The sequence below is a fragment of the Scylla paramamosain genome, chromosome 6, assembly GCF_035594125.1.
Source record: "Scylla paramamosain isolate STU-SP2022 chromosome 6, ASM3559412v1, whole genome shotgun sequence".
In the NCBI taxonomy this organism is placed as follows: Eukaryota; Metazoa; Arthropoda; class Malacostraca; order Decapoda; family Portunidae; genus Scylla; species Scylla paramamosain.
The window spans coordinates 8650001-8677500 of NC_087156.1; the positions used below are offsets into that span (position 1 = coordinate 8650001).

Here is a 27500-nt window from a genome sequence, read left to right on the forward strand (position 1 = left end):
ATCTCTGCAAAAGGGAAAAGAGTCAGAATGTGCTCCACTTTGTAAGTTAAGTAGTCAAAGAATTTCTTATAGTCAGAGAAGTTGGGTGAGAGGTATACAGCACAGATAAATTTAGTCAGACGTAACCAAATGGTGGAAAACCCCTAAGATTCAAGAGGGTGGGCACGAGAGCAGGTTAAGCCGTTGCGCACATAAACGCAACATCCAGTTCTGGATTGAAAATGAAGACAGTGAATGTAGGAGGGAACAGAAAAGGGGCTACTGTCAGTTGCCTCAGACACCTGTGTTTCAGTGAAGAAAAGATGAGGTTTAGTAGAGGAGAGGCGGTGTTCTACAGATTAGATATAAGGCCGCGAATGTTGTAGAAGTTAATGAAGAAAAAGTTGAGGGAGGTGGGTGTCAAGACACTTAGGGTCGATACCAGAAGAGCAGTCCGACCTGGACATTTGTGGTCCCCTACCCAGATGGGGACTCCGATAATTTTGAATTTTGAGTAAAGGTTGTGTGTGTAATTAGGTGTTTGTAGTTTTGTGTGATTATTTATCTCAAATTACATAATTACATAACAGCTAAAGTAAATAAGTAAGTTTGATAACTAATATATATATATATATATATATATATATATATATATATATATATATATATATATATATATATATATATATATATATATATATATATATATATATATATATATATATATATATATATATATATATATATATATATATATATATATATATATATATATATATATATATATATATATATATATATATATATATATATATATATATATATATATATATATATATATATATATATATATATATATATATTAGTCATCAAACTTACTTATTTACCTTGGCTGTTATGTAATTATGTAATATGATATAAATAATCACTTGACAGTTTACACCTGCATCTTCCCATTCCTTATAACTACGATAAGAGCAGGCCCAATCCGAATTAAGGCTTATAAAAGGAGTCGCCGCAAGGCACCTTTCGTCACTAGAGTCAACCATGAAGACCCTCGTACTCTGTCTCCTTGTTGCCGGGGCCTTCGGTTAGTGCTTCCATTTATGCCATCTTTCATCACTAATTCACTCTGTCATTAGCCAATAACATTTTCATAACAATATATCTTCTCTCAACAGCTGCCCCTTCTCGCAAACCCACGTTCCGTCGGGGTCTCAATAGGATCGTCGGTGGACAGGAAGCCACACCAGGGCAGTTCCCGTATCAGCTCAGCTTCCAGGACACATCTTTTGGATTCGATTTCCATTTCTGTGGAGCGTCCATCTACAGTGAGAACTGGGCTGTATGTGCGGGACACTGTGTCCAGGGAGAAAACATGAACAACCCGGATTACCTTCAGGTATTTACTCATCCACTTGTTTATCGTTTCGTTGACAATTCATTACTAAAGAGTAGAAGCATGACTAACTTAACATTTCTCGCCGCACTTTAATAGAAAGTTAAAGTAATTTTTTATCATTTTACATAAATTGGGTCAATGTATACAGAGACCTTATGGTTTGATCAGTTAGTCTGATACCGGAGTGAAGAGTTTTGTGACGAACATTTTGTGAAAGTGAAAGTTGGTTTATGGTTGGTGGCCCCACCCTTTCTAAGCTTCTGCATATATAGTAGGCTAGATAATTCCTTTCTCTATGAAATTATCTAAGAAAACTAATGGAGCCTATCTGAAGGTATCGGTTTGTAATCCACAAACTATCAAATGATGCGTTTTTTTTTTTTTTTTTTTTTGTAAAAGTTGCCTTAGCTGTCCTTTTATATATGACACAATAAAAAATACTGGGGATCGCAGATCTGAAATACGTTCTTCGGAATTTAGTGAAATAAAAACAATAAAGAAATAGTGACTTCTATAAGCAAAGCAACAGGTCTGAAAAGTTTATAGCATTTTTTTACAAGGTGTCACCGTTGGCAACAGTTATTCATCAGTACAAAAATAAATAATTCCTGAACACGGCAGCGTAGTTATAGAGCAATATAAGCGAAACGTATTTATTTCTGAGACCATTTTGCGCATGCACTTACGAGTAGGTCTGCGGGCCTACTCGTAAGTTAAGTAACGACATTCTTTGTTCTCATTAACGATTACTTCTCTTCTTTCCCTTGGTTCTCTAACTCTTCTTTCTTGACATGGATCCTTTAATCTTCGCTTAATCTTTTAGAAATCAAGGTTAGAAAATTATGTGTGTTAAAGACAGAGACGTTTAGCAAGGTAGGCAGGGCGGAATGAGGGGCAGATAATTATGCGGTGCAAAGACTAAAAGGGACATATTTTGTTTATTGTTCACTCGTACTATACGTAAATATATATATATATATATATATATATATATATATATATATATATATATATATATATATATATATATATATATATATATATATATATATGAAACATCATTGTTGCTAAAAGAAAAAAAAATTGCGCTTCATTAAAGCCAAAACTTATTTTCTTCTCCAGAGTAACGCTCAGCACTTCCAGTATAGGCACAAGTTTATAATATCTAAAAGATCTCAGTAACTATACCCGACTTTCTCAAAAGTCAGAAATCCATCCTATTTAGCAATCACCCTCCGCAGATTGTGGCTGGTGAACACGATCTGAACACGGACGACGGTAACGAGCAGAAAATTGTCCTCTCCAAGATTATCCAGCACGAGGATTATAACAGCTTTACCATTAGTAACGACATTTCACTTCTCCAGCTTTCCAAGCCTCTGACTTTCAATGACAGGGTTAGAGCTATCGGTCTAAGGAGCAACAAAGAACACATGGGTGACTGCGTGGTGTCAGGCTGGGGCACCACCAAGGAGGGAGGCCATAGTCCCTCAAAGCTGCACTATGTTGAAGTCCCCACCGTCTCGGACGCTTATTGTCGTGATGCCTATGGCAAAAACGATATCGATGACTCCATGATCTGTGCTGGAGTATCCGAAGGAGGTAAGGACGCTTGCCAGGGCGATTCTGGTGGGCCTTTGGCGTGTGACGGTCTCCTGACTGGCATTGTGTCCTGGGGCTACGGCTGTGCTCGTCCTGACTACCCAGGGGTTTACAGTGAGGTAGCCTACTTTAAGGATTGGGTCGAAAATAACGTTCAATAAACATTGTTTGCTCAGAGTTTCAGTTATAAATAAAGACACCAAAACATGAAGAATTTTTAATTCGCTGTTCCCAATCGGATTAAGTTATATATATATATATATATATATATATATATATATATATATATATATATATATATATATATATATATATATATATATATATATATATATATATATATATATATATATATATATATATATTTTTTTTTTTTTTTTTTTTTTTTTTTTTTTTTTTTTTTTTCGCTATTAATTAACGATGTTGACCTCATAAAAGAGGGGGAGTAGGAGGAGAATAAGGACGAGACAGAGGAGGACGAGGACGAGGACGAGGACGAGGACGAGGAGGAGGACGAGGACGAGGAGGAGGACGAGGACGAGGAGGAGGACGAGGAGGAGGAGGAGGAGGAGGAGGAGGAGGAGGAGGAGGAGGAGGAGGAGGAGGAGGAAGAGGAGGAGAAAAAGGAGGAGAAAAAGGAGGAAAAGGAGGAGGAGGAGGAGGAGGAGTAAGCAAGATATGTGGTACGATTTCAAAAAGGTTCGTGGAGTTATGTTCCTCTGGTCACCAAAGTATGACGACTTTTATGCTGTCTGCTTCTCATCGTATGCAGTCATCACCGATCTTCCATTAATAAGTAGCAAATGCAATGTATCCCTTTTTTTTTTTTTAATGTGGGAGGAACACGGGCCAAGGCCAACAAAAATTAACTTTAAAAAAAAGCCCACTGAGATGCCGGTCACCGAATAGGGTCCGAAGTGGTAGTCAAAAATTGAACGATAAGTGTTTCTAAACCTCCCTCTTGAGTTCAAGAGTTTACTAGAGAGAGGGATGAATGATTGAGAATACTGGTTAACTCTTGCATTAGAAAGGTGGGCTGAACAGGGGTGAGACAAAAAAAAGAAAGTCTTGTGCAGCGAGGCCGAGAGACGAGGGGAGGCATGCAATTAGCATGATCAAAAGAGCAGTTAGCATGAAAATAGCCGTAGAAGATAGCAAGAGATGCAACATTGCAGCGATGAGAAGCTTCCAATAAGAAAAAAAGGTAGTTGTAGATAGAGAGAGTTGAAAGTTTACCTAGGCAAGGTGCAAGCATGGAGACGCAGTTTCGGAAAATAATAGGAGGGACCCCATCAGGTCCATAAATCTTTCGAGGGTTTAGGCCAGCGAGGCCTTGGAAAACATCTTTGCGAAGAATTATAATTGGTAGCATGAAGTCAGAGGGTGGAGGAGAGGGAGGAAGAAGCCCTGAATCGTCCAAGGTAGATTTTTTTAGCAAAGATTTGAGCGAAGAGATCAGCTTTAGAGATAGATGTGATAGCAGTGGTGCCATCTAGTTGAAATAAAGGAGGGAAAGAAGAAACAAAGTTATTGGAGATGTTTTTGGCTAAGTGCCAGAAATCACGAGGGGAGTTAGATCAATTAAAGAAGGAGTTTTTGGCTAGTTGGAGAACAGACTTGGCAAGGTTCTGGGCAGAAAAATAAAGCGTATGTGATTCTGGTGATAGAAGGCTGGAGTACCTTTTGTGGGCCACCTCTCTATCATGTATAGCATGAGAACAGAATGTGTTAAACCAAGGTTGGGAAGGTTTAGGTCAAGATAAAAGAGTAAGGAATGTATGCCTCCATGCCAGACACTGTTCCCTCTATTATGCGCTTGGCACATAGGGACAGGTCTCTGACACGGAAGCAGTAGTCGTTCCGTGGAAAATCGGCAAAATACCTCCTCAGGTCCCTCCAACTAGCAGAGACAAAACGCCAGAGGCGCCTTCTCTTAGGGCAACATACAGATATAAGATTGTGATCGTAGGAGCCCAACGGAGAAGAGAGGGTAACATCATAAGCAGAAGGATTAGAGGTTAGGAAAAGGAATGTTGGGTGCATCTCCAAGACGGTCAGGAATAGGAGTAGGGGGTAGCAGCAATTGCTCTAGGTCGTGGAGGATAGCAAAGTTAAAGGCTAGATCTAAGGGAGAGGAAAGCCAAAGCTGGTGATGACCACTGAATTCTCCAAGAATGGAGATCTCCACAAAAGGGAAGAGAGTTAGAATGTGCTCCACTTTGGAAGTTAAGTAGTCAAAGATTTGTTTATAGTTAGAGGAGTTAGGTGAGAGGTATATAGCACAGATAAATTTAAATTGAGAGTGACTCTATAGTCGTAGCCAGATGGTAGAAAACTTGGAAAGTTCAAGAGCGTGGGCACGAGAGCAGGTTAAGTCATTGTGCACAAAGTTGCAACATCCAGCTTTGGATTAAAAATGAGGATAGAGAAAGTAGGAGAGAACAGAGAAAGGGTTACTGTCAGTTGCCTCAGACACCTGTGTTTCAGTGAGGCAAAGATGAGATTTGATAGAGGAGAGGTGGCATTCGACAGATTGAAAATCAGATCGAAGGCCGCGAGTATTGCAGAAGTTAATGAGAAAAAAGTTGAGGAGGGTGTCAAGACACTCACGGTCGATACCAGAAGAGCAGTCTGACCTGAAGATATGTGTGGTTCCCTCCTCAGATAAAGACTTCGAGGCTGGTGTAGGAGTCGCCATATTTAATTTAGAATTTTGAATGAATGGTGTGTGTGTGTGTGTGTGTGTGTGTGTGTGTGTGTGTGTGTGTGTGTGTGTGTGTGTGTGTGTGTGTGTGAGTATTTAGGGGCGTGTATTTTTGTGTGAAGGAAGAGAGTTGTCTTTAGACGGCAGGCTGTGACTGCCCACTTGTGTTGCGAGACACAATAGGAAATTTTCAATGAAGTCACAGTTGGGTTATTGATGAGCACCCCCTTATCCAGTGTTTCAAACCTTACTGGAAGTAATTATCGTTTTGGCAGATGTCTACTGCCTCCTCCTGACATTAACAATTTTTTTTCTCTTATATAAATATTGTGGAGTTGTGGACCTGAGTTACAGAATACATTTACAAAGGACTATACTATTTACCAGTGTGAAAGATAGAACAAAAGCATTGACTCACCCAATGACCTTTTTTATCAATTGCAGCACCTTCTATTAGAGTCCACTGAGAGGAAAATAATGATGGAAACCATTCTCATAAGCGTTTGGCAGGATGTAATGTAAGAAGGTCACTGTTCAAGTACAACAAGAGAGAGAGAGAGAGAGAGAGAGAGAGAGAGAGAGAGAGAGAGAGAGAGAGAGAGAGAGAGAGAGAGAGAGAGAGAGAGAGAAGGTCCATTGAGGTGCCAGTCCCTAAAGAAAGATTGAAAGAATCCAAAGGATTACAAATTGGAGGGTAAGTGACTTTAAACTTCTCTCTTGAAAGAGGAAATAAAGAAGCAGCCATAAATTTCTAAATTTTATCAGAAAAGGGTTAAATGAGTGAGAATACTGATTATCACTCGCATTAGAGAGGTGTACAGAATAGGTTTGAGGGTAAGTAGAAATTGCACAGAGGACAGAAGCCGCAAGAGGGAAGTCTAGAAATCAAAGCTTTGTTCCAGACTTTATCAATGATTTTGATATGTCTAAAACAAGGGTTCTCAACCTTTTGCAAGCTGGGGCACCCCCAAAGCTGGTTCAGTGTAGTTGGTGCCCCTCCTCCTCCCTGTGCTACTCACTCAACCCGCTTCCAAACTATGCCATTATAGATAGATAAATAGAATCAGGTAGATAGATAGATAGATAGCCCATGCTGCATCTCCTTTGTACTACTAATAGCCAGTGAGTCCATGATTTTCCGTGAAATCAAAAGCATTTCATCTTATAAACTCCTCTCCTCTAACTAACTGTCTTCAGCCTGTTTCTCATCGCCACAATGTTGCGTCTCTTGCTATCTTCTACCACTATTTTCACACTAACTGCTCTTCTGATCTTGTTAATTGCATACCTCCCCTCCTCCCGCGGCCTTGCTGCATAAAACTTTCTTCTTTCTCTTACCCCTATTGTGTCCACCTCTCTAATGAAAAAAAGTTAACCAGCATTCTCGGTTATTCATATCTTTCTCTGGGATAAACTCTGAAACTTTCTGCTTGCTTCTGTATTTCCACCTTCCTACATTGCGGTCATTAGGTAATGGTTCCATACTCTTTCATGAGCGATTCTCAAGAAACAGGCATTATGACATACAGCGCCAACACCAGTATACAGTAAAATATACATTATCTACAGAGCACGTTAATAACACTTCAACCACTCCTTGTTAAACAGCCCAAGGACTATTCATAGACTATATCCGGATTATATGTCACTTTTTAATATCGTTTTTATTTTTCAGTACCATATGGTAGGGAGTATCTCTCCCGACTGGAGAGGTGGCTACGGCGAGTATTGTTTAGCACATACCATCCTTTCTCTTTTTTGTAAGTGCTTAGATTACTGAAACTAAAAGAAGAAAGAAAAAACAAAATTTGGTACTGTTTGTATTTTTTCCTTTTTTTTATAAACCGCAGCACCACTTTTATAATTTGACTTCTTTTTTTTCTTCCATGTATTGTTTAATCGTTTTGCATTACAGATAAATCGATCAGTCAAGTAAATTTTTATAAAGAAAAAGATCTTTATTTTGAAATTGGAAATTACCATGTTCCTATTCCATATTAAGACCAAGGATACAAACTTACGAGCAACGTGATATAAAGAACAAAGGATGCATCTCTGTACATATTTTCAGTCCAGGAAAACTTTGTTGATCAAGAAATTTTCGGTTTATTAATATTTGAAAAGCGAATCTTACATACTACCTACTGAACGTGAGCTTCTACCCACTCCTTATAATACGCCACCTCAGTGTAAACCCCGGGAGCATCGGGAAGGCCGCAGCCCCAACTAAATGACATGATGCCAGTCAGAAGGCCGCCGCACACCAAAGGTCCACCAGCGTCGTCCAAACAGGCGCCCTTTCCTCCTTCCGGAAATCCAGCGCAGATATCAGTTGCTCCGATATTGTCTTGACCGTATGAGTCCCCACACTGTGTATCAGTCATGGTGGGGATCTCGACGTACTGCAGCCTTGAGGGAGTCTGTCCTCCCTCCTTGGTGCCCCAGCCTGACACGACACAATCACCGAGGTATCCCTTAGCAGTCTGCAGGCTGATCGGTGCAACATAGTCGTTGAAGATCAGAGGTTTGGACAGTCGGAGGAGGGAAATGTCATTACTCATTTCATATATACCATAATCTTCGTGACGAATAATCTTGGAGAGGATAATTTTCTGCTCGGTGCCATCATCGTTGTCCATATCGTGGTCACCTGCCACAACCTGCCGAGTGAAATCAGTAAATAAGATCTAACTGTGATGCTGACAGACGTGGACATACAGCACTTATTGTGTAAGTATCCACATCGCAAATAAGTAACTTTTCTCGACCAAAAAAAAGATGCATAATTATAAATTATCCAAAATTATTTTTTTTTTACTATGTAAGAGGGCCATTGTCCAAGGGCAATGAAAATTTGGAATAAAAGAAAAGGCACACTTAAATACCATTCCCTAAGATATGCCGAAATAGAATGATCAGATAACTGAGGCTAAGTGTCTTAAAACCTCCCTCTTCAAAGAGTTCAAGTCATAGGAAGGAGGAAATACAAAAGCAGGCACGGATTTCCAGAGTTTCTTGCATTAGAGAGGTGGACAGAATAGGGGTGAGAGAAAGAAGAAAGTCTTGTGCAGCAGGCTGCGGGAGGAGGGAAGACATGCAGTTAGCAAAATCAGAAGAGTAGTTAACGTGAAAATAGCGGTAGAAAATAGTTACATAGAGTTACATATATACACAGGCCACAACAGAAGTTGCGGTCCTCACTAAGGTGATAGTAGGAGAAAAAGACAACATAGCAGATGCTCTTTCACCACCCTCTACTTCCTCCGGCATAATCAGTGCAGGAAACAGGTCTGAAATAAATACCTTACTGGGCTGGAAAAGTTTGTCATTAAACATTAATGCTAATATTGCAAATGGCAAAGCCAGTGGAAGAGGTCATTGAGTTTTCACCACACCACCGTCATCCCTTCACCTCGGTCAACCCTGTCCTCTTTTCATTTTATTTTATCTCACCTCATCTCATTTCACATTTTGTCATCTCACCTCATCTCAACTCACCTTACCTCCTCACTTCACTTCACCTTTACGGCTTCTCATGCACACCACACAGCGCCTTACCCTCATCTCACAACACCCTCATATTGTCTTTATAAATTGTCATCGCTACTTTATTTCAACTCATCTCACCTCACCTCAGATTATCTCATCTTGCCTCACCTCAACTCACTTTATATCACTTAACTTCATTTCATCTCCGTTATCTTCACTTCATCTTATCGCACGGCACCTCATTCACACAACCTTCATCTCATTTCACACTGTGTCTATAAGCTTAGCATGTATAATGTTTCTTGTTACGTCCCAAATACTCACACACATACCCACATGCACCCGCACACAAATACCCAAGCGCCTGTGGGCGCGCACATTAGTTGTGAGAGTGTAGTAGATGCAGGCGAGAGCCCTGTGTTTACATGAAAAACTACTGCTGACCCAGCACAGTGGGCCAGGCTCTGGGAATAACAACAACCTGGGAAGCGAACCTCGACAGAGACCAGCGCTGATCACCCAAACCAGTCTAGCCGGTGAATCAGAGCCACAACACCCTTCCTGCACGCCTCTGCTGGTACCTCTGCCCAGGGAATGCAGTGCAGTTGACGGTGGTGGACGACTCGTTCACATCCCGGCCATCGCAAGAGCAACATCGTCGAGGGTGATGTACTCCAACTTAGGCATGATTGGGCGGACCGACAGGCGACCCTGGAGAACCCTGCTGTGCTGCGGGGGCTGGGGAGGGGGCACAGAGATGGTGCCCCTCATGCCATGCCATTGGCCGATCGGACAGAACGTAGGTTAGCGGTGGGGGACGGCAATCCCTAAGGAGTCACCGGTCCCCCGTTACCCCCACGGCAGGGTGTAACATTTCTTATATCAATAAAAGGAAGTGCCATAATCTGAGGGTTTTTCTACACAATATACAATAAGTCACTCACGTGACATAGCATTGTACCACCAAAATTTTGCTATGATCTTAGTCCACGATGTAAACCAAGGACCCCGAAAGTAATACAGTAGTTTTAATAATGATGATGATGATAATAAAGATAATAATAATAATGATAATAATAATAATAATAATAATAATAATAATAATAATAATAATAATAATAATAATAATAATGATGATAATAATAATAATAATAATAATAATAATAGGGGTTGCCGTCCCGCAACCAATAACCTATGTTCTGTCTGATCGGCCAATGGTACAGCATCTCCCTGCCCCCCGACACCTCTACTTTCAGGTGTTGGGTCGAGCATGTGTACACTTTACACTTCTAGGCCGAGAGGGAGCCGTCCGCCACTGTCGACTGCACCGCCTTCCCTAGGCAGAAGTGTCGGCAGGGGCGTGTAGGATGGGTGTTGTGGCTCAGGGTCACCGACTAGGCTGGTTGGGGCGATCGCCGCTGACCGCTGTCGAGGTTCGTTGGCGAAGAATGGCACTCAACGTCAGTGGAGTTTTCCTGGTGGCACTCAGCGTCCGTGTAGTTTTCCCGGTGCCTCAGGCGCCCTTCAGGCCCGTGCGCTGCTGCTCTCACGGCCCGCTGGTGTGGCACTCGGGACGCTTCCACTTGAGGATGTCTGTACTACTCTCTACTACACGTTAGTCTTAGTCAGTTACGAAGCGCGGAGTCGTTCATCCGGGACACACTGACGGAGACACTGACAGAAGGTTACCTGAAGGCTGAGCTCGCTGAGCACACGGCCTCCTCTCGCTTCCTAAGAGGGTTGTTGTTATTCCCAAGGAATCATGTGGACAGGGCTGGGTCAGCAGGAGCTGTTTTCGTGCAACGTGGACGGGGATGGGTTAACGGGAGCTATTTTCATGTAAATGTGGACGGCGCTGGGTCACCAGTAGCCTCTTTTTTCATGTAAACAACGGGTCACGTGGACGGAGCCTTCGTCAGCAGTAGCCGCTTTCATATAAGCAAGGAGACACGTGGTCAGAGCTGGATCAGCATTAGCCGTTTTCGTGTAAACACAAGTCGTCGCCTTGTTATTCCCTCGCCCTCTCTGTGGCTTCCTCTGCAGGAGTTGTTATTCGCAGCGCCCGGCCCGAGGTGTCAAGCGGACGGCACAGGGTCAGCCGTTTTTCATGTAAACACCGGCCGCCCGGCCGCAGCTACTCTCCTTTAACAGCGCGTGTGCGCGCCCGCAGGCGCATGCGTGCCCACAGGCGAAAGCATGCGTGATTTGCATGGAAGATTGTGCGTGGAGCTTATGCATGGAGCGTAATAATAATAATAATAATAATAATAATAATAATAATAATAATAATAATAATAGATGCGAAACACCGTAACTCTCGTTTCACTCCATCCACATCCTAAACTTTCTTTGTCTTCACATTTCTTCCTCTCCTCCACCAAAAAAAAGTAGAGAAAAATAAGTACAATACGTCCTCTGTTTACATGCCAGAGAGAGAGAGAGAGAGAGAGAGAGAGAATGGAATGCAAGACTTAAGTCCGCACAGCACCTCAATCTCATTTCACTCCTTTATTTCACTCACCTTAAACTCTTTATTCGCATTCTTTCCCGAGATATAAAGAAGAAGAAGTAATAACAGTCACCTCCTAATACTCTTGAAGGAGTGAGTGCATTTTAGTTACCCATGAAAATGGGTGGGCGCAGCTTCCCCTGGCAGGCACGCGCTCCTATTGGGCCTAATTTCCTTGGGTTCGCTATCCTAAGAAACTCCACGAATATGCTGCTTGTGGCTGAGGGCAGAACTCGTGATGAACAGTGAGGAGCTCCTCGCTCAAACAGCAGTTGACAGTGGCATAGCTGTGGTTGTTTGCCTATTACAGGAGCCTAACGCCTACTTAAGCAATAATAATGAACAAAGGCATTGTGCGAACAATGTGGTAATGATTTTACATTAATATATAATTACAATATAATTTATGTTACTTTACGCTGAACTCGTTTCAATTTACCTACTCTGAACTCATTCTAATTTACCTGTCTAACTGGTAATAGGGGCACTATGTTTGAACACTATATTCCAAAAGAGGACGGACCAAAGATTTTTACAGAGTGAAAATTGTATCTTTAAATCTATATTAAAATGAACTGCCGATAAGCAAATTATTACATTACAACTTCCGATCATTCTTGATTAGGTTTTAGGCTGCTCGATGTTGTTACAACTAAGTAAATTTCGTCATATGTACTTTTAAGTTGGGAGACACTCTTAATATACTTTGCTTTCTCGTCTCAGTACCCTATATGAAGCACTTTACACTTATTCGCATTAAAACTAATTTGCCCCCATTCTGACAACTTGTCTAGATTGTTATGTATTTATTTTACTTATTTTACTTATTTGTTAGAAACTACGGTATTCACTAATTTGGTGTCATCAGCAAACTTACTATACCGGTATTATATTATAACGATATTATACCTGTAACACCCTTATATATGTTGTTTATATAAACAAGGAAGAAAACAGTCCTAAAACTGAGTATTGTGGCACCACCCCTCTGGTTACGTTAGTCCACTTAGATGTATTTCCATCAATACTAACCACCCTTTCTTTACGGTTGTTCAGCCGCTTTTCTACCCATCTCAACACGCCGCCTTGAATACTGTGTGATTGTAGTTTAATCAGTAAACGTTTATAGTGGACTTTGTTGAATGCCTTTTGAAAATCAAGATACTTAATATCAACCACTTTTCTTTCGTCATACTGGTCATAGAAGTCTAATGAGGTTCGTCAAACAACAGCGTTTATTATGAAAACCGTGTTGAGTATATTTAAGTTGCTTTCCTCTAAGTTTATCACTTATAAGTGTTTCTAGCATTTTACATACGACTGAGATTAAACTAAATGGGTGGTAATTGCAGGATAAAGATTTACTATTTTTTTTTTTTTTTATCGTAGTTCCATTAGCGAACTTCCACTCATCAGACATGTTATATCGGACTGCAGGAATTTTTTGAACAGTAAAGTCAGAGGTTTAACTAATTCACATTTACGTTCTTTTAAGACTCAGGAGATCATGTCTGGCTTGCTTATTTTAAGTGTATCGATAAATTTTGACACGTCTTTTTTCTGTTATACCGATACCATTTAAGACGCTGCTTTTATTAATTTGGACTACTAGTACCGTAAAAATGTCGCCCATGTCTTCTGCTGTAAAAACTGAGTGTGTTCAGAAAGCTACTAATATGCTCCTCATCTTTGGTTGAAATCTCTATTTTTGTCGATAATTGGTCCAGTAGTTGAGGTAATCACTCTCTTCTGCCTAATTAAGCTATAAAATTCGAACGGGTTTGTCTTATTCTGGTTGGCAACGTGTAATTCGCTTGACCTTTTGCTCCGTTTGATTAACATCTTTGTTTTACGCCTTAACCCTGTGAATCTAGTTCGTTCTTCGTTACTACTGTATGAATGTAATATGTTATGGGCTTTCACCTTGATGCACAAGTATTCATCAATTTATTTGTTCCACCACGTAGGCTACACGTTTTGAGTGGGACGTCGATTTTTCAGAGGCACACATTTTTGTACGGCTTGTAAATAATTTTCAGTGAAAATTTCCAGCTAGTATTAATATCTGTGGTGGTAAGTAACTCCAGTCGATTTATTTCAATAATGATCAGAGTTTACAAAACTTTACTTTTCCGTAGCAAGGAACTTTTTCTTTGCTTTTATTTACTTCGTTATCAAAGAAGTTTATAATGAAGGTGATTGCGCGGCGATCGCTATTACTGAAATCCTCGCAGACATTAAGATTTTCTACTAACTCATCATCCGTAGCAAACATGAAATTGAGTATATGGCAATCGCGTGTCGGGTTCTGTACAAATTCAGTAAGTGAACATTCTTTTAAATTATTATACAGATCGTATACAGATCGTTTCCATGGTGCGAGGTGAATAGTTCGCCCCACTTCGTCACCGGTATATTAAAGTCTTGTGTGTCATTTATCTCGCTAATTTGTTAGTAAATTTTGCGGTTGGTTTGGGCTGACTGAGATAGAGGTCTGTACTAATCTGTCAGTGCTAATTTCGTCCCGTATTTATTTATTTATTTATATATTTGTTTTTATAATTATATAACTAGAGCATCTATGTTTGCAGCAAGGGATTTTGATAATAGGACCGACAAAAGATGCAACAATGCGGCGAAGAGACAGACTTGAAGACAGAAGAAAGACAAAAAACTTTTGATTCCACCCTGTCTAACAGGGCGGTATGAGTGGAACCCCCCATACATGTGAAGCATACTATATACATGGGCGGATAAGGCCCCTGTACAGAGTTAGCAGCTGGGGGAGGGTGGTCAGAAAAACTGGCGGAGACGACTCAGAACACCTAATTTAATAGAAGCTGTTTTAGTTAGAGATGAGATGTGAAGTTTCCAGTTTATATTATAAGTAAAGAACAGACCGGGAATGTACAGTATACAAGAGGAGGACAGCTGAATGTCACTGAAGAAGAGGGGATAGTTATCTGGAAAGCTGTGTCGAGTTGATAGATGGTGGAATTTAGTTTTTGAGGCATTGGACAATTCTAAATTTGCTCTGTCCCAACCAAAAATTTTCAAGAGATTGGTAGCCAGGCGTGGCTTTGCTGCGTGAACTGTTTACTTCCTGAAGGGTTGGACGTCTACAAAAAGACACGGAAAAGTGCAGGGTGGTATCATCAGGTTAAGAGTGGATAGAATAAGACGTTTGCTTTTGGTTTGGTTTGGAATTTGGTTTGGTTTGGAATTCACTGATGAATAAATAATAGGAAGAGAGTGGATGACAGCACAGAACCATGAGGAACACCAAATCAGCTATGGAATGGTCAGAAAGGAAACCTGAAATGAAGTTACAGAAAGAAGGATAGAATCTGTAGGAGGAAAATTTGGAAACCAAAGCTTTGTGCCAAACTCTATCAAATGCTTTTCATATGTCAAAGGCAACAGCGAAATTCTCACCAAAATCCCTAAAAGAGAATTACCAAGACTCAGTAAGGAAACCCAGATCACTCGTAGGGCGGCCACGACGGAACACATACTGGCGATCAGATATAAAACTGTTGAGTGATAGATTTTTCAAATCTTCCTGTGGAGGATAGAATCAAGAGCTTTAGAAAGGCAGGAAATTAAAGCATTAGAATGGTAGTTTGAGAGATTAAAGCAGACATCTTTTAGAAATAGGCTGAATGTAAGCAAACTTCTATCAAGAAATAAAGGTAGATATTGATAGACGGAGTTGGAAGAGTTTGTCTAGGCAAGGTGCAAGGACTGAGGCACAATAAGAGGGACCTCATCAGCTCTGTAATCCTACCGAGGATTAAGGGCAGAAAGAACATGGAAAATATAATTTAAAATTATCTTAATGGTGAGGGTGTAGGAGAGGGAGAAAGAAACCCAAATCATCCAAGGTGGAGTTATTATCAAAAATTTGAGCGAAGAGTTCAGCTTTAGAGATATATGAGATGGCAGGGAAAGATGAAAATGAAGAAATAAAATTATTGGAGATGTTTTTGGCTTGGTGCCAGAAGTCACGAGGGAAGTTAGATCTTCCAAAATTTTGACATTTTTTATTAATGAAGGAGCTTCTGGCTAGTTGTAGAACAGACGTCATGAGTTCAGGAAGAAGTATAAAGCGCATGAGATTCAGGTGATGGAACAAACAAAGACGGGTCTCTGGCATGGAAGCAGTATTCATTCAAAGGAAAATCAGAATAATACCTCCTCAGGTCCCCCAGTTAGCAGACGTAAACGCCAGAGACACCTCCGCTTTGGAAAAATTGGGGAGAAATTGGAGCGATAGGACATGATACAGATATGAGGTTGAGATCGGAGGAGCCCAACGGAGAAGCTAGGGTGACAGCATAAGCAGAAGGATTAGAGGCTAGAAAAGATCAAGAATGTCGGCTGTATCTCAAAGACGGTTAAGAATACGAGTAGGGTGTTGCACTAATTGGTCTCGGTCGTGGAGGATAGCAAAATTAAAGGCAGGCTAGTTCACGAGAATGGTCACTGAAGAGAGAGAAAAGCCAAAGCTGGCGGTGAAAGTTTTCAAAACTAGAGATTTCCGCCAAGAGAGTCAGGATGTGCTCCATTTTTTTTTTTCCTTTATAGTTAGAGGAGTTAGGTGAGAGCTATGCAGCACAGATAAATTTAGTTTAAGAGTGACTCTGCAGTCGTAGCCAGATGGTGGAAAATTCGACACATTCAGGAGCGTTTATGTGCGTAAGACGCTGCACACATAAACGCAATATCCAGCTTTGGATTGAAAATGAGAATAGAGAAAGTAGGAGGGAACAGAGAAGGGGCCACGGTCAGTTGTTTCTGACACCTGTGTTTCGGTGAGTAAAACAAGATGTGGTTTAGTAGAGGAGAGGTGGTGTTCTACAGATTGAAAATTACATCTAAGGCCGCGAATGTTGCAGTAGTTAAGTGTCAAGACACGTAGGGTCGATTCGAAAAAAAAAAAAACACTCTGAGCTGGGAACATTAGTGGTCCCCTCCCCAGAGTGGAATCCAAGGCTGGTGTTGAATCGCCATATCTGATTTAGAATTTTGAGTGAAGGGTGTGCGTGTAGTTAGGAAAGATATCCCATTAAGTGGCAATTCTGTCTGAATGATGGTAGTGGTCAACATACATAAACTGTCAGAAATTTTTACTACAACTCTACCTCGCAATGTTATTTGTGATTTTATCACAGCATCATATTATGGAGACTTTTCTTCATCATAAGATAATATGGTTTATTTTAGCATTGATAAAATAACTGCTTCACACATTTTTCCAGATGTTGTTACAGAGAACTTCTTTGCTCTTGTCTTGATGAATTGACCACATATGTAGCAGAATGCATCTGGAGAATGATTGCAGCCTCTTCATGTCAATTTACCTCTTATAATGTTTCTTCTCAGGCAGCCAAAGCAGAACTGATTAGTGGTCTGCAAGCCCCTACTTTTATATTGTCAAGCAGTACTCTAGAATATTCTTAGTCTTTCTAGAATGTGTTCCAGAATGTTTTCAATCTCTCTCTAGAATATTCTTGAATCTACTTTAGAATATTCTGAATCATTCTAGAAAATTCTTGTAGATTCTAGAAAATTCTTGATACTTCTACATATTTCTACTGTATTCTAGAAAGTTGTAGAATATTTTGTAAATATTTACATTCAATAGGATGCTCTAAAATGTTATAGAAACTTCTAAAAGTGTCTGGTAGAACATTCAAGAAGATTAAAATAAAAAAAATCTTTAGAACACTTCATATTCTTTCTTTTATTGTTTTAACTTATTTGCAACATTTCAAAAGCAATTAGATAAGCAATTGAGATTTTGCAAAGGTCTATGAAAACAATAATTTAAAACATTTCAAAGTAAGTGCATTTCAAAGAAATTTTTCTATTCTCGTTGAAGTTTTTAAGTTTTATCGTGCATGTGACACCTTAAAAACATATACCAACTTCTTTTAATTTGTCACTAATATTTCGAGACATTCACGAGCATTTGTCATAAAATACGTAAACATACGTAAAACTGATCCCACAACAATAAATTCACTAATCTCTCAAAACGAAAGGCTTTTGTATATATATTTGCCTAACTGGAAAACCATTATCGTGTAGTTTTTTACACACTAATTACATGAATTACTTATTAATTACATCGAGAGAGAGAGAGAGAGAGAGAGAGAGAGAGAGAGAGAGAGAGAGAGAGAGAGAGAGAGAGAGAGAGAGAGAGAGAGAGAGAGAGAGAGAGAGAGAGAGAGAGAGAGGGGATTTTATTGCAGTTATTTGAGTGGAACGTGAATTTTGAAGGACGTAAGGCCATCTTACATAACAGTGTCAATAGTAAATACCTGAAGGTAGTCAGGTTTGTCCATGTCAGTTCCCTGAACACAGTGTCCGGCAGTTATTGCCCAGTTCTGATTGTAAATGGAAGCGCCACATATATAGAAGTTCTCGCCATAGGTGGTGTCCTGGAAGCTGAGCTGATAAGGAAACTGTCCTGGTGTGGCTTCCTGCCCACCGAAGATCCTGTTGAGACCTCGGCGAAACGTTAGTTTCTGAGAAGGGGCGGCTGTTCAGGAAATGAAGGAATAAGGCTCGTCATTGAGATGTCATTTGTATACCAAGAAAGAGAAAGTGAGTAATGAAAGGTGGCATGGATGGAGGTACTAACCGAGAGCCGAGGCGGCCAGAAGGCAGAACACGATGGTCTTCATGGTGGACTGTTCAAGACTGGTGTCTTACTCCAACACATTATATGCCTAGAGCCTTTTAACTTACGCTGTTATCGTCAACCGAGGGAATGGGAAGACACAGGTGTGTATTTTTCATGTAGGCTACTTGGTATGAGAAAGATTGTATTCTGGCTGCCGCTGCTCCTATCTTAGATTACGTCATCGAAATGGTAAATTCTGATCATTTTGCAAAAACGGTCGTGTAATCATTGCAGTGATGTAGTGATCAGTGTCCTGTATTTCAAAGTATCAAAAGCTCTGGTGTGATTAACAAACAAGAGTCCATCCCAGTATGCGATTGTTCTATAACCTAATTATCTAATTAATTTAGTAAAGTGCAAAGAGAAGCCGGAGTGGAACACCAATAACCCTATGTAACAAAATTTCACTTTTGTCTCGTCCTTGGCCGCAAACCATAATTTTCCAGTTATTTCCATCTAAACAAAATAGATAAAGTTATTTTGATCCTAAAACTTCGCTTTTTGTAGTTAGAGCAATGAATTTACATTTTAGCTTATTTCATTATAGTATGGGTTACTACTGGTTTTCATATCAGGTAAATACCTTTGCAAAATCTCAATTGCTCATCTAATTACTTTTGAAATGTTGCAAATAAGTTACAACAATGAAAGAAAGAATATAAAATGTTCTAAAGATTTTTTTTTATTTTAATAAGATCATTCATGAACTGACCAGATCTTGCAGGTAATTTCTCATATTTAGAATAATTTACTTACATTTCAGAAATCTTCTCAAATCTTCCTGAATGTTCTACCAGACACTTTTAGAAATTTCTATAACATTTTAGAACATTCAATTGAATGTAAACATTTCCAGAATATTCTACAACTTTCTAGAATACAGTAGAAATATGTAGAAGTATCAAGAATTTTCTAGAATCTACAAGAATTTTCTAGAATGATTCAGAATATTCTAAAGTAGATTCAAGAATATTCTAGAGAGAGAGATTGAAAACATTCTGGAACACATTCTAGAAAGACTAAGAATATTCTAGAGTACTGCTTGACAATATAAAAGTAGGGGCTTGCAGACCACTAATCAGTTCTGCTTTGGCTGCCTGAGAAGAAACATTATAAGAGGTAAATTGACATGAAGAGGCTGCAATCATTCTCCAGATGCATTCTGCTACATATGTGGTCAATTCATCAAGACAAGAGCAAAGAAGTTCTCTGTAACAACATCTGGAAAAATGTGTGAAGCTTACAAAGCATATTTTGCTGTGCCATTGGGGACCAAGACAAGACCTGGGCACCTCATTTTGCTTGTAAGTATTGTAAGAGAACACTAGAAGGTAAAATAACTGTTAGTTTTTCAAGAGTAAAAATGAAATTAAGAATCAAGAATAAAAATAAAATAAGTTTAACAGAAACTTATACTGTTCTGTTGCAGGATGGTATAGAGAGGAAAACAGAGCCATGAAATTTGCTATTCCTAGAATGTGGCGTGAACCTACTGATCACTCAACTGACTGTTTTTCCTGCATGGTGGATCCTTCCAAACGCCGTTCTGGGAAAAATGCACCTGCTGTTTTCTATCCAGACATCCCATCTTCCATTGCACCAATACCACACAGTGCTGATCTTTCTGTACCATTTCCTCCAGAAAGAAGTCAGCTATAAGAAGTAAGCAGCAAGTCAGAAGATGAACTAAACAGAGAGGAAGTGTGGTCACATATACAGTTGTAGTTAGGAGGTATATATATATATATATATATATATATATATATATATATATATATATATATATATATATATATATATATATATATATATATATATATATATATATAATTTATTTATTTATTTATTTATATATTTTATTTTATTTTATTTTATTTTTTTTTAAGTAGGAGGGACACTGGCCAAGGGCAACAAAAATCCAATAAAAAAAAATGCCCAATGAAATGCCAGTCCCATAAAAGGGTCCAAAGCGGTAGTCAAAAATTGAAGGATGTCTTGAAACCTCCCTCTTGAAGGAATTCAAGTCATAGGAAGGTGGAAATACAGAAGCAGGCAGGGAGTTCCAGAGTTTACCAGAGAGAGGGATGAATGACTGAGAATACTGGTTAACTCTTGCATTAGAGAGGTGGACAAAATAGGGGTGAGAGAAAGAAGAAAGTCTTGTGCAGCGAGGCCGCGGGAGGAGGGGAGGCATGCAGTTAGCAAGATCAGAAGAACAGTTAGCGTGAAAATAGCGGTAGAAGACAGCTAGAGATGCAACATTGCGGCAATGAGAGAGAGGTATGAGTGGAACCCCCCCTAGACATGGGAGGCATACTCCATACATGGACGGATAAGGCCCTTGTACAGAGTTAGCAGCTGGGGGGGGGGGTGAGAAAAATTGGCGGAGACGTCTCAGAACGCCTAACTTCATAGAAGCTGTTTTAGCTAGAGATGAGATGTGAAGTTTCCAGTTCAGATTATAAGTATAGGACAGACCGAGGATGCTCAGTATAGAAGAGGGGGACAGTTGAGTGTCATTGAAGAAAAGAGGGATAGTTATCTGGAAGGTTGTGTCGAGTTGATAGATGGAGGAATTGAGTTTTTCAGGCATTGAACAATACCAAGTTTGCCCTGCCCCAATCTGAAATTTTAGAAAGATCAGAAGTCAAGCGTTCTGTGGCTTCCCTGCGTGAAATATTTACCTCCTGAAGGGTTGGACGTCTATGAAAAGACGCGGAAAAGTGCAGGATGGTATCAACAGCGTAGGAGTGGATAGGACAAGAAGTTTGGTTTAGAAGATCATTAATGAATAATAAGAAGAGAGTGGGTGACAGGACAGAACCCTGAGGAACACCACTGTTAATAGATTTAAGCGAAGAACAGTGACTGTCTACCACAGCAGCAATAGAACGGTCAGAAAGGAAACTTGAGATGAAGTTACAGAGAGAAGGATAGAAGCCATAGGAGGGTATTTTGGAAATCAAAGCTTTGTGCCAGACTCTATCAAAAGCTTTTGATATGTCCAAGGCAACAGCAAAAGTTTCACCAAAATCTCTAAAAGAGGATGACCAAGACTCAGTGAGGATAGCCAGATCACCAGTAGAGCGGCCTTGACGGAACCCATACTGGCGATCAGATAGAAGTTGTGAAGTGATAGATGTTTAAGAATCTTCCTGTTGAGGATAAATTAAAGAACTTTAGATAGGCAGGAAATTAAAGCAATAGGACGGTAGTTTGAGGGATTAGAACAGTCACCCTTTTTAGGAACAGGTTGAATGTAGGCAAACTTCCAGCAAGAAAGAAAGGTAAATGTTGACAGAGCTGAAAGATTTTTTGACAAGGCAAGGTGCAAGCACGGAGGCACAATTTCGGAGAACAAGAGGAGGGATCCCATCAGGTCCATAAGCCTTCCGAGAGTTTAGGCCAGCGAGGGCATGGAAAACATCATTGCGAAGAATTTTAATAGGTAGCATGAAATAGTCAGAGGGTGGAGGAGATGGGGAACAAGCCCTGAATCGTCCAAGGTAAAGTTTTTAGCAAACGTTTGAGCGAAGAGTTCAGCTTTAGAAATAGATGTGATAGCAGTGGTGCCATCTGGTTGAAATAAAGGAGAGAAAGAAGAAGCAAAGTTATTGAAGATTTTTTTGGCTAGATGCCAGAAGTCACGAGGGGAGCTAGATCTTGAAAGGTTTTGACACTTTCTGTTAATGAAGGAGTTTTTGGCTAGTTGGAGAACAGACTTGGCATGGTTCTGGGCAGAAATATAAAGTGCCTGAGATTCTGGTGATGGAAGGCTTAAGTACGTTTTGTGGGCCACCTCTCTATCATGTATAGCATGAGAACAAGCTGTATTAAACCTAAGTTTGGAAGGTTGAGGTCGAAAAAAAAGAGTGAGGAATGTACGATTCCATGCCAGACATTATCACCTCTGTTATGCGCTCAGCACACAAAGACAAGTCTCTAACACGGAAGAAGTAATTCCAAGGAAAATCAGGAAAATAACTCCTCAGGTTCCCCCAACTAGCAGAGGCAAAACGCCAGAGGCACCTTCGCTTAGGGGGATCCTGAAGAGGGATTGAAGCGATAGAACAAGATACAGATATGAGATTGTGATCAGAGGAGCCCAACGGAGAAGAAAGTGTGACAGCATAAGCAGAAGGATTAGAGGTCAGGAAAACGTCAAGAATGTTGGGTGTATCTCCAAGACGGTCAGGAATACGAGCAGGGTGTTGCACCAATTGCTCTAGGTCGTGGAGGATAGCAAAGTTGAAGGCTAGTTCACCAGGATGGTCAGTGAAGGGAGAGGAAAGCCAAAGCTGGTGGTGATCATTAAAGTCTCCAAGAATGGAGATCTCTGCAAAAGGGAAGAGAGACAGAATGTGGTCCACTTTGGAAGTTAAGTAGTCAAATAATTTCTTATAGTCAGAGGAATTAGTTGAGAGGTATACAGCACAGATAAATTTAGTTTGAGATGGTGGAAAACTCGGAAGATTCAAGAGCGTGGGCACGAGAGCAGGTTAAGTCATTGCGCACATACACGCAACATCCAGCTTTGCATCGAAAATGAGGATAGAGAAAGTAGGAGGGAACAGAAAAGGGGCTACTGTCAGTTGCCTCAGACACCTGAGTTTCAGTGAGGAAAAGAAGATGAGGTTTAGAAGAGAAGTGGTGTTCTACAGATTGAAAATTAAATCTTAGACCGCGAATGTTGCAGAAGTTAATGAAGAAAAGTTGAGGGTGGGTGTCAAGACACTTAGGGTCGTCGACAGAAAGGCAGTCCGACCTGGGGACATTTATGGTCCCCTCCCCAGATGGGGACTCCGAGGCTGGTGTAGGAGTCGCCATGATAATTTTGATATTTTTGAGTGAAGGGTGTGTGTGTTATTAGGTGCTTGTAGTTTTGTGTGGAGGAAGAGAGTTGTCTTTAGAGGGCAGGCTGTGACTGCCCCCTTGTGTTGTGAGACGCAAAGGGAAACGTTCAGTGAGGTCACAGCTGGGTTTAATGATAAGTTCACAGCATCTCCTGAACAGTGCTTTAGACCTCACTGGGAGTAATTATCGTTTCGGCAGGTGTCTACTGCCTATATATATATATATATATATATATATATATATATATATATATATATATATATATATATATATATATATATATATATATATATATATATATATATATATATATATATATATATATATATATATATATATATATATATATATATATATATATATATATATATATATATATATATATATATATATATATATATATATAATATACCTGAATTATGAGAAGTGACATCAAGACCCAAATTTAGTCTTATAAATTGCAATGAATTAAGAACACGCGGTATCACTAATTCACTTATGGTAAATAGTTTCCTTTGCCCAGTATTCTTGAAGGAGAGAAACTTGTATTCTCCCAGAAAGCAGAGGCTTACCAAATCTGTTAATTAACGAGGACCACTTACTGAGATTGGCGCCTTCGGAAAAGCATCATTCTCCTCCTCGCGACGGTGGAGTGGCGAACCATAGAGCATGAGAGAAGAAGGAGAAGGAGGAGGACGAGGGAGAGGGAGAGGGGGAGGAAGAAGGAGGAGGAAGTGATACTACTCAAGAAAATGCTGGAGAATATTCCACACATAAAAACTGTTCAAGTCCCTGATAGAGGACTGAGTCAAGGCCTAACCAGTTTGGGTTATGAGAGCAAATAACATCGCTGTCATCAATATAAAGCAGATTTCTTTTTTTCTTCAAGGATCTCAATCGTCTGGAAATTAAAGCGATATATCTTTCGAAATACATTGCATCTGCAACTTAAAAAAAAAAAAAACAATCGTAGGTTAAACTGAATGAAAATATATAGTAGGTATATATTGTAGGTATAGATAATCTCTACCTATGATTTCCTATCGAAAGCGCCACACCATTAGCTGTCTGGTGAATGGCAAACAGGGGGCACCTTTTTTTTTTCACTTTACTGTAACCATTGGCCAAACTCTTACCTATCACCCTAAAAACAAACTAATAAATCAGTGAATATATCAGTAAAACTAAAAAATAACTTCCCCATATGACAAATTTCTATTCAGAGTGGAGACGAAGTTGTTAACTGTTGAAAGGTACTGCTCACTGTGCATGGACTTCTTTAATATTCCTATTCAGGATTAAGAGCAACCTTTATATTTAGATTTTTTATATAACTGCAAGCCAACTCCACACAAGATAACTGGATATGTGTTTCTAGCTGGACAGTTCAGCTTAGAGTAAATAGTTCAGTAAGGAGTTTGAGAACGAGTCACTACTGACCTCCTATTCCTTCATCACAACCATTCAGTCACCACACAGTACGAAAAACAGCATGAATTCAACCAGTAAGAGTTCACCTTAGACAAGATTCTGTAATTTCAAAGGAGACACCAGAGAGAATTAAGGAGGATGAAGACGAGAGGAGAGGAGTAACGAAGCGGTGGCATCACTTCACCTGACAAAGGCTTCTCCATCAGCTATAGTTTGCGGGTGACAGATGCCTTATAGGAAAATAAAAGCATCCGGATGGAGCACACAGCACAAGGAGGGGGCGCGAAAACCTTCCCACCTGTCTTAACTGTGTGTTGAGCGCCTTTTTATGTGTCCCTTTACAATGTCTCCTTCTTATGTCCTGCTATTCGTAATTTTTCCAGCTTCTTTATTCATATACTATTTCATCTTATATAGAAATATAAAGTAATAATAATAATAATAATAATAATAATAATAATAATAATAATAATAATATTTTTTACTACTACTACTACTACTAATAATAATAATAATGATAATAATAATAATAATAATAATAATAATAATGATAATAATAATAATAATAATAATGTATCATTTTATTATTATTATTATTATCATTATTATTATTATTATTATTATTATTATTGTTGTTGTTGCTGTTGCTATTTTTTACCGTTATTATCGTCATCAATGTTTTTTTAAGAAATAAGTGTTCGCACTGAAAGTGTGAAAGTTACCCGAGCATGGAAGCAGTGCAACGCTATACATTATATTAATGCATGGTCTGCAAAAGTTCTGATGATTTTATGGGAGATCAACAGGTGACCAAGGGCGGAATGTAATAATTTTGAAAACATCAATTGTTCTATATTGAATTAAAAAAAAAAAAAATCGTATCTCCTCTTCCTCCACTTTTCTTAATCCTCTTGTTTGCTTATAGCCATCCGCTCCACCACATAATTCTTCATCTCGCATATAAGAAACAAACAAAACACCGCATCACACATAGTTCTGGGGGAAGGCAATCAACTATAATGTATAGAATGCAAGCTACTCCTACAAATCTACCACTGAACTACTACTATTACTACTACTACACACACACACACACACACACACACACACACACACACACACCGCATAGTGTAGTGGTTAGCACTCTCGGCTCACAACCATAAAGGCCCGGGTTCGAATACCGGCGAGGCAAATGGGCGAGTCTCTTAATGTGTAGCCCCTTTTCACCTAGCACAAAGTAGGTACGGGATTTAAAAATCCGAGGGGCTGTGACATCCCAGTGTGTGGTGTGTAAGTGGTCTCAGTCCTACCCAAAGATCGGTCACTAAGAGTTCTGAGCTCTTTCCGTAGGGTAACGGCTGGCTGGATGACTAGCAGACGACCGTAGGTGAATCACATACACAGTCTCATCACCGACCAATATTTCCCCGCATCTTCATCAGTTGTCTTGACAGGTTCATTTAGTTTTCGATTGATCCACCGAGAAGAGTCTCAAGGGAGAGGGGAAGGCGAGCTCAGGGATCCTTCAAGTACTGTTGATCGGTTCCTTATTTATACGTATGGCTGGGTGGGTCTAGACTAGTCTACGGCATGATCTTGTCTTGTCTTTTCTCATTTCCCACATAAGTATTTATCTCTCATTCTTTTTAATTCGAGAAGGGGAGCAATTTCCGCTGTGTGTGTGTGTGTGTGTGTGTGTGTGTGTGTGTGTGTGTGTGTGTGTTCTCCAATGCTGTTTCCTAGATTTAATTAAAGATTTCACGTAAACACTGGTAGAAATATTTTCCTATCTACTCCTTTTATTATTTTTTTTTCTTTCACCATCGTCAACATCACCATCTTCTGTCAACAAATACCAGGATGAACACGTCACCATCTTCCTCCAATCATCTTTTTCAGTGCGCGTCTATTCCAGGCCACGCTAGCAAAATTACCTCTCACTTTATTTGTCGTCCTGCCTTTCACCATCATCAGGCTACTTTCCTGTTGCTCTTTTATCTGTTCGGTGAGTGACGTATCTTACAATGTCTACTTTTATTTATTTAATTACAATTACAATGTGCAATCACAACTTTGATGAGCTTCTAATCAATATATATATATATATATATATATATATATATATATATATATATATATATATATATATATATATATATATATATATATATATATATATATATATATATATATATATATTTTATTTTTTTTTTTATTATTATTATTATATTTTCATATCATGCCATACATCTTGCTTACATTTTACAGAGCATTCTTCTCTTTCTTTCCTTTTTTAATAAATTGCTTTACCACTAATATCACCACTAACTTTCCCTCCTCGTCCTTCTCCTCCTCCTCCTCCTCTTGCTTGCCAATATCTCGCCGCGGGCCATCAGTCCTATTGCCACTCAGTTCACGCGCCACACTCCAACCACACGGATTAACGACCCTAATCTCGACGTCTTTGACGTAGCCACCACAATGAGAGCCTTGCCGCCAAGAACACTCATAGTGTCATCACACTGACAACAGGTGCACCCTCGTTTCCTTTTCACACACACACACACACACACACACACACACACACACACACACACTACTAACACCTTCATCCTGGTCTCTACTGATGTCCCTCCAACGCCACATCTGCATGGAAATTACAGTGCCAGACTCTCACACCTTCCCAAGTCCTCCTCTTCTCCGCCTCTTCCAACTCCAAGCCTTTTACTTCCATTCCCTCCTCCTCTTCCTTCTAGTATATCATGCACATTCTACACCTTCCTCATTTCTGGCCTCTGCTTTTCGCTTCGTTCCTATCCAGTATTACACGCCTTTCTCA

The 27500-nt window shown here is 39.6% G+C and overlaps 2 protein-coding genes across 2 annotated transcripts in view; one reads left to right on the forward strand and one right to left on the reverse strand.

Annotated features, from left to right (window-relative positions):
- The first annotated feature begins 938 nt into the window (after positions 1-938).
- On the forward strand, positions 939-3197 carry LOC135101280 (trypsin-1-like). The gene is made up of 3 exons (XM_064004984.1): positions 939-1069; positions 1161-1381; positions 2623-3197. Exons 1-3 carry the CDS (start codon positions 1027-1029, stop codon positions 3142-3144), a joined length of 786 nt encoding a protein of 261 aa, XP_063861054.1. The 5' UTR covers positions 939-1026; the 3' UTR covers positions 3145-3197.
- A 4003-nt stretch (positions 3198-7200) lies between these two features.
- Positions 7201-27500, reverse strand: part of LOC135101696 (trypsin-1-like) — a 26151-nt gene continuing 5851 nt past the window's right edge. Inside the window, exons 2-5 of the mRNA XM_064006019.1 lie at positions 27266-27307; positions 18335-18393; positions 18012-18232; positions 7201-8347 (exon numbers count right to left, since the gene is read on the reverse strand). Of these exons, the coding sequence (XP_063862089.1) occupies positions 7829-8347; positions 18012-18232; positions 18335-18393; positions 27266-27307 (841 nt within the window). The 3' untranslated portion in view covers positions 7201-7828. The remainder of the gene's footprint in view (positions 8348-18011; positions 18233-18334; positions 18394-27265; positions 27308-27500) is intronic.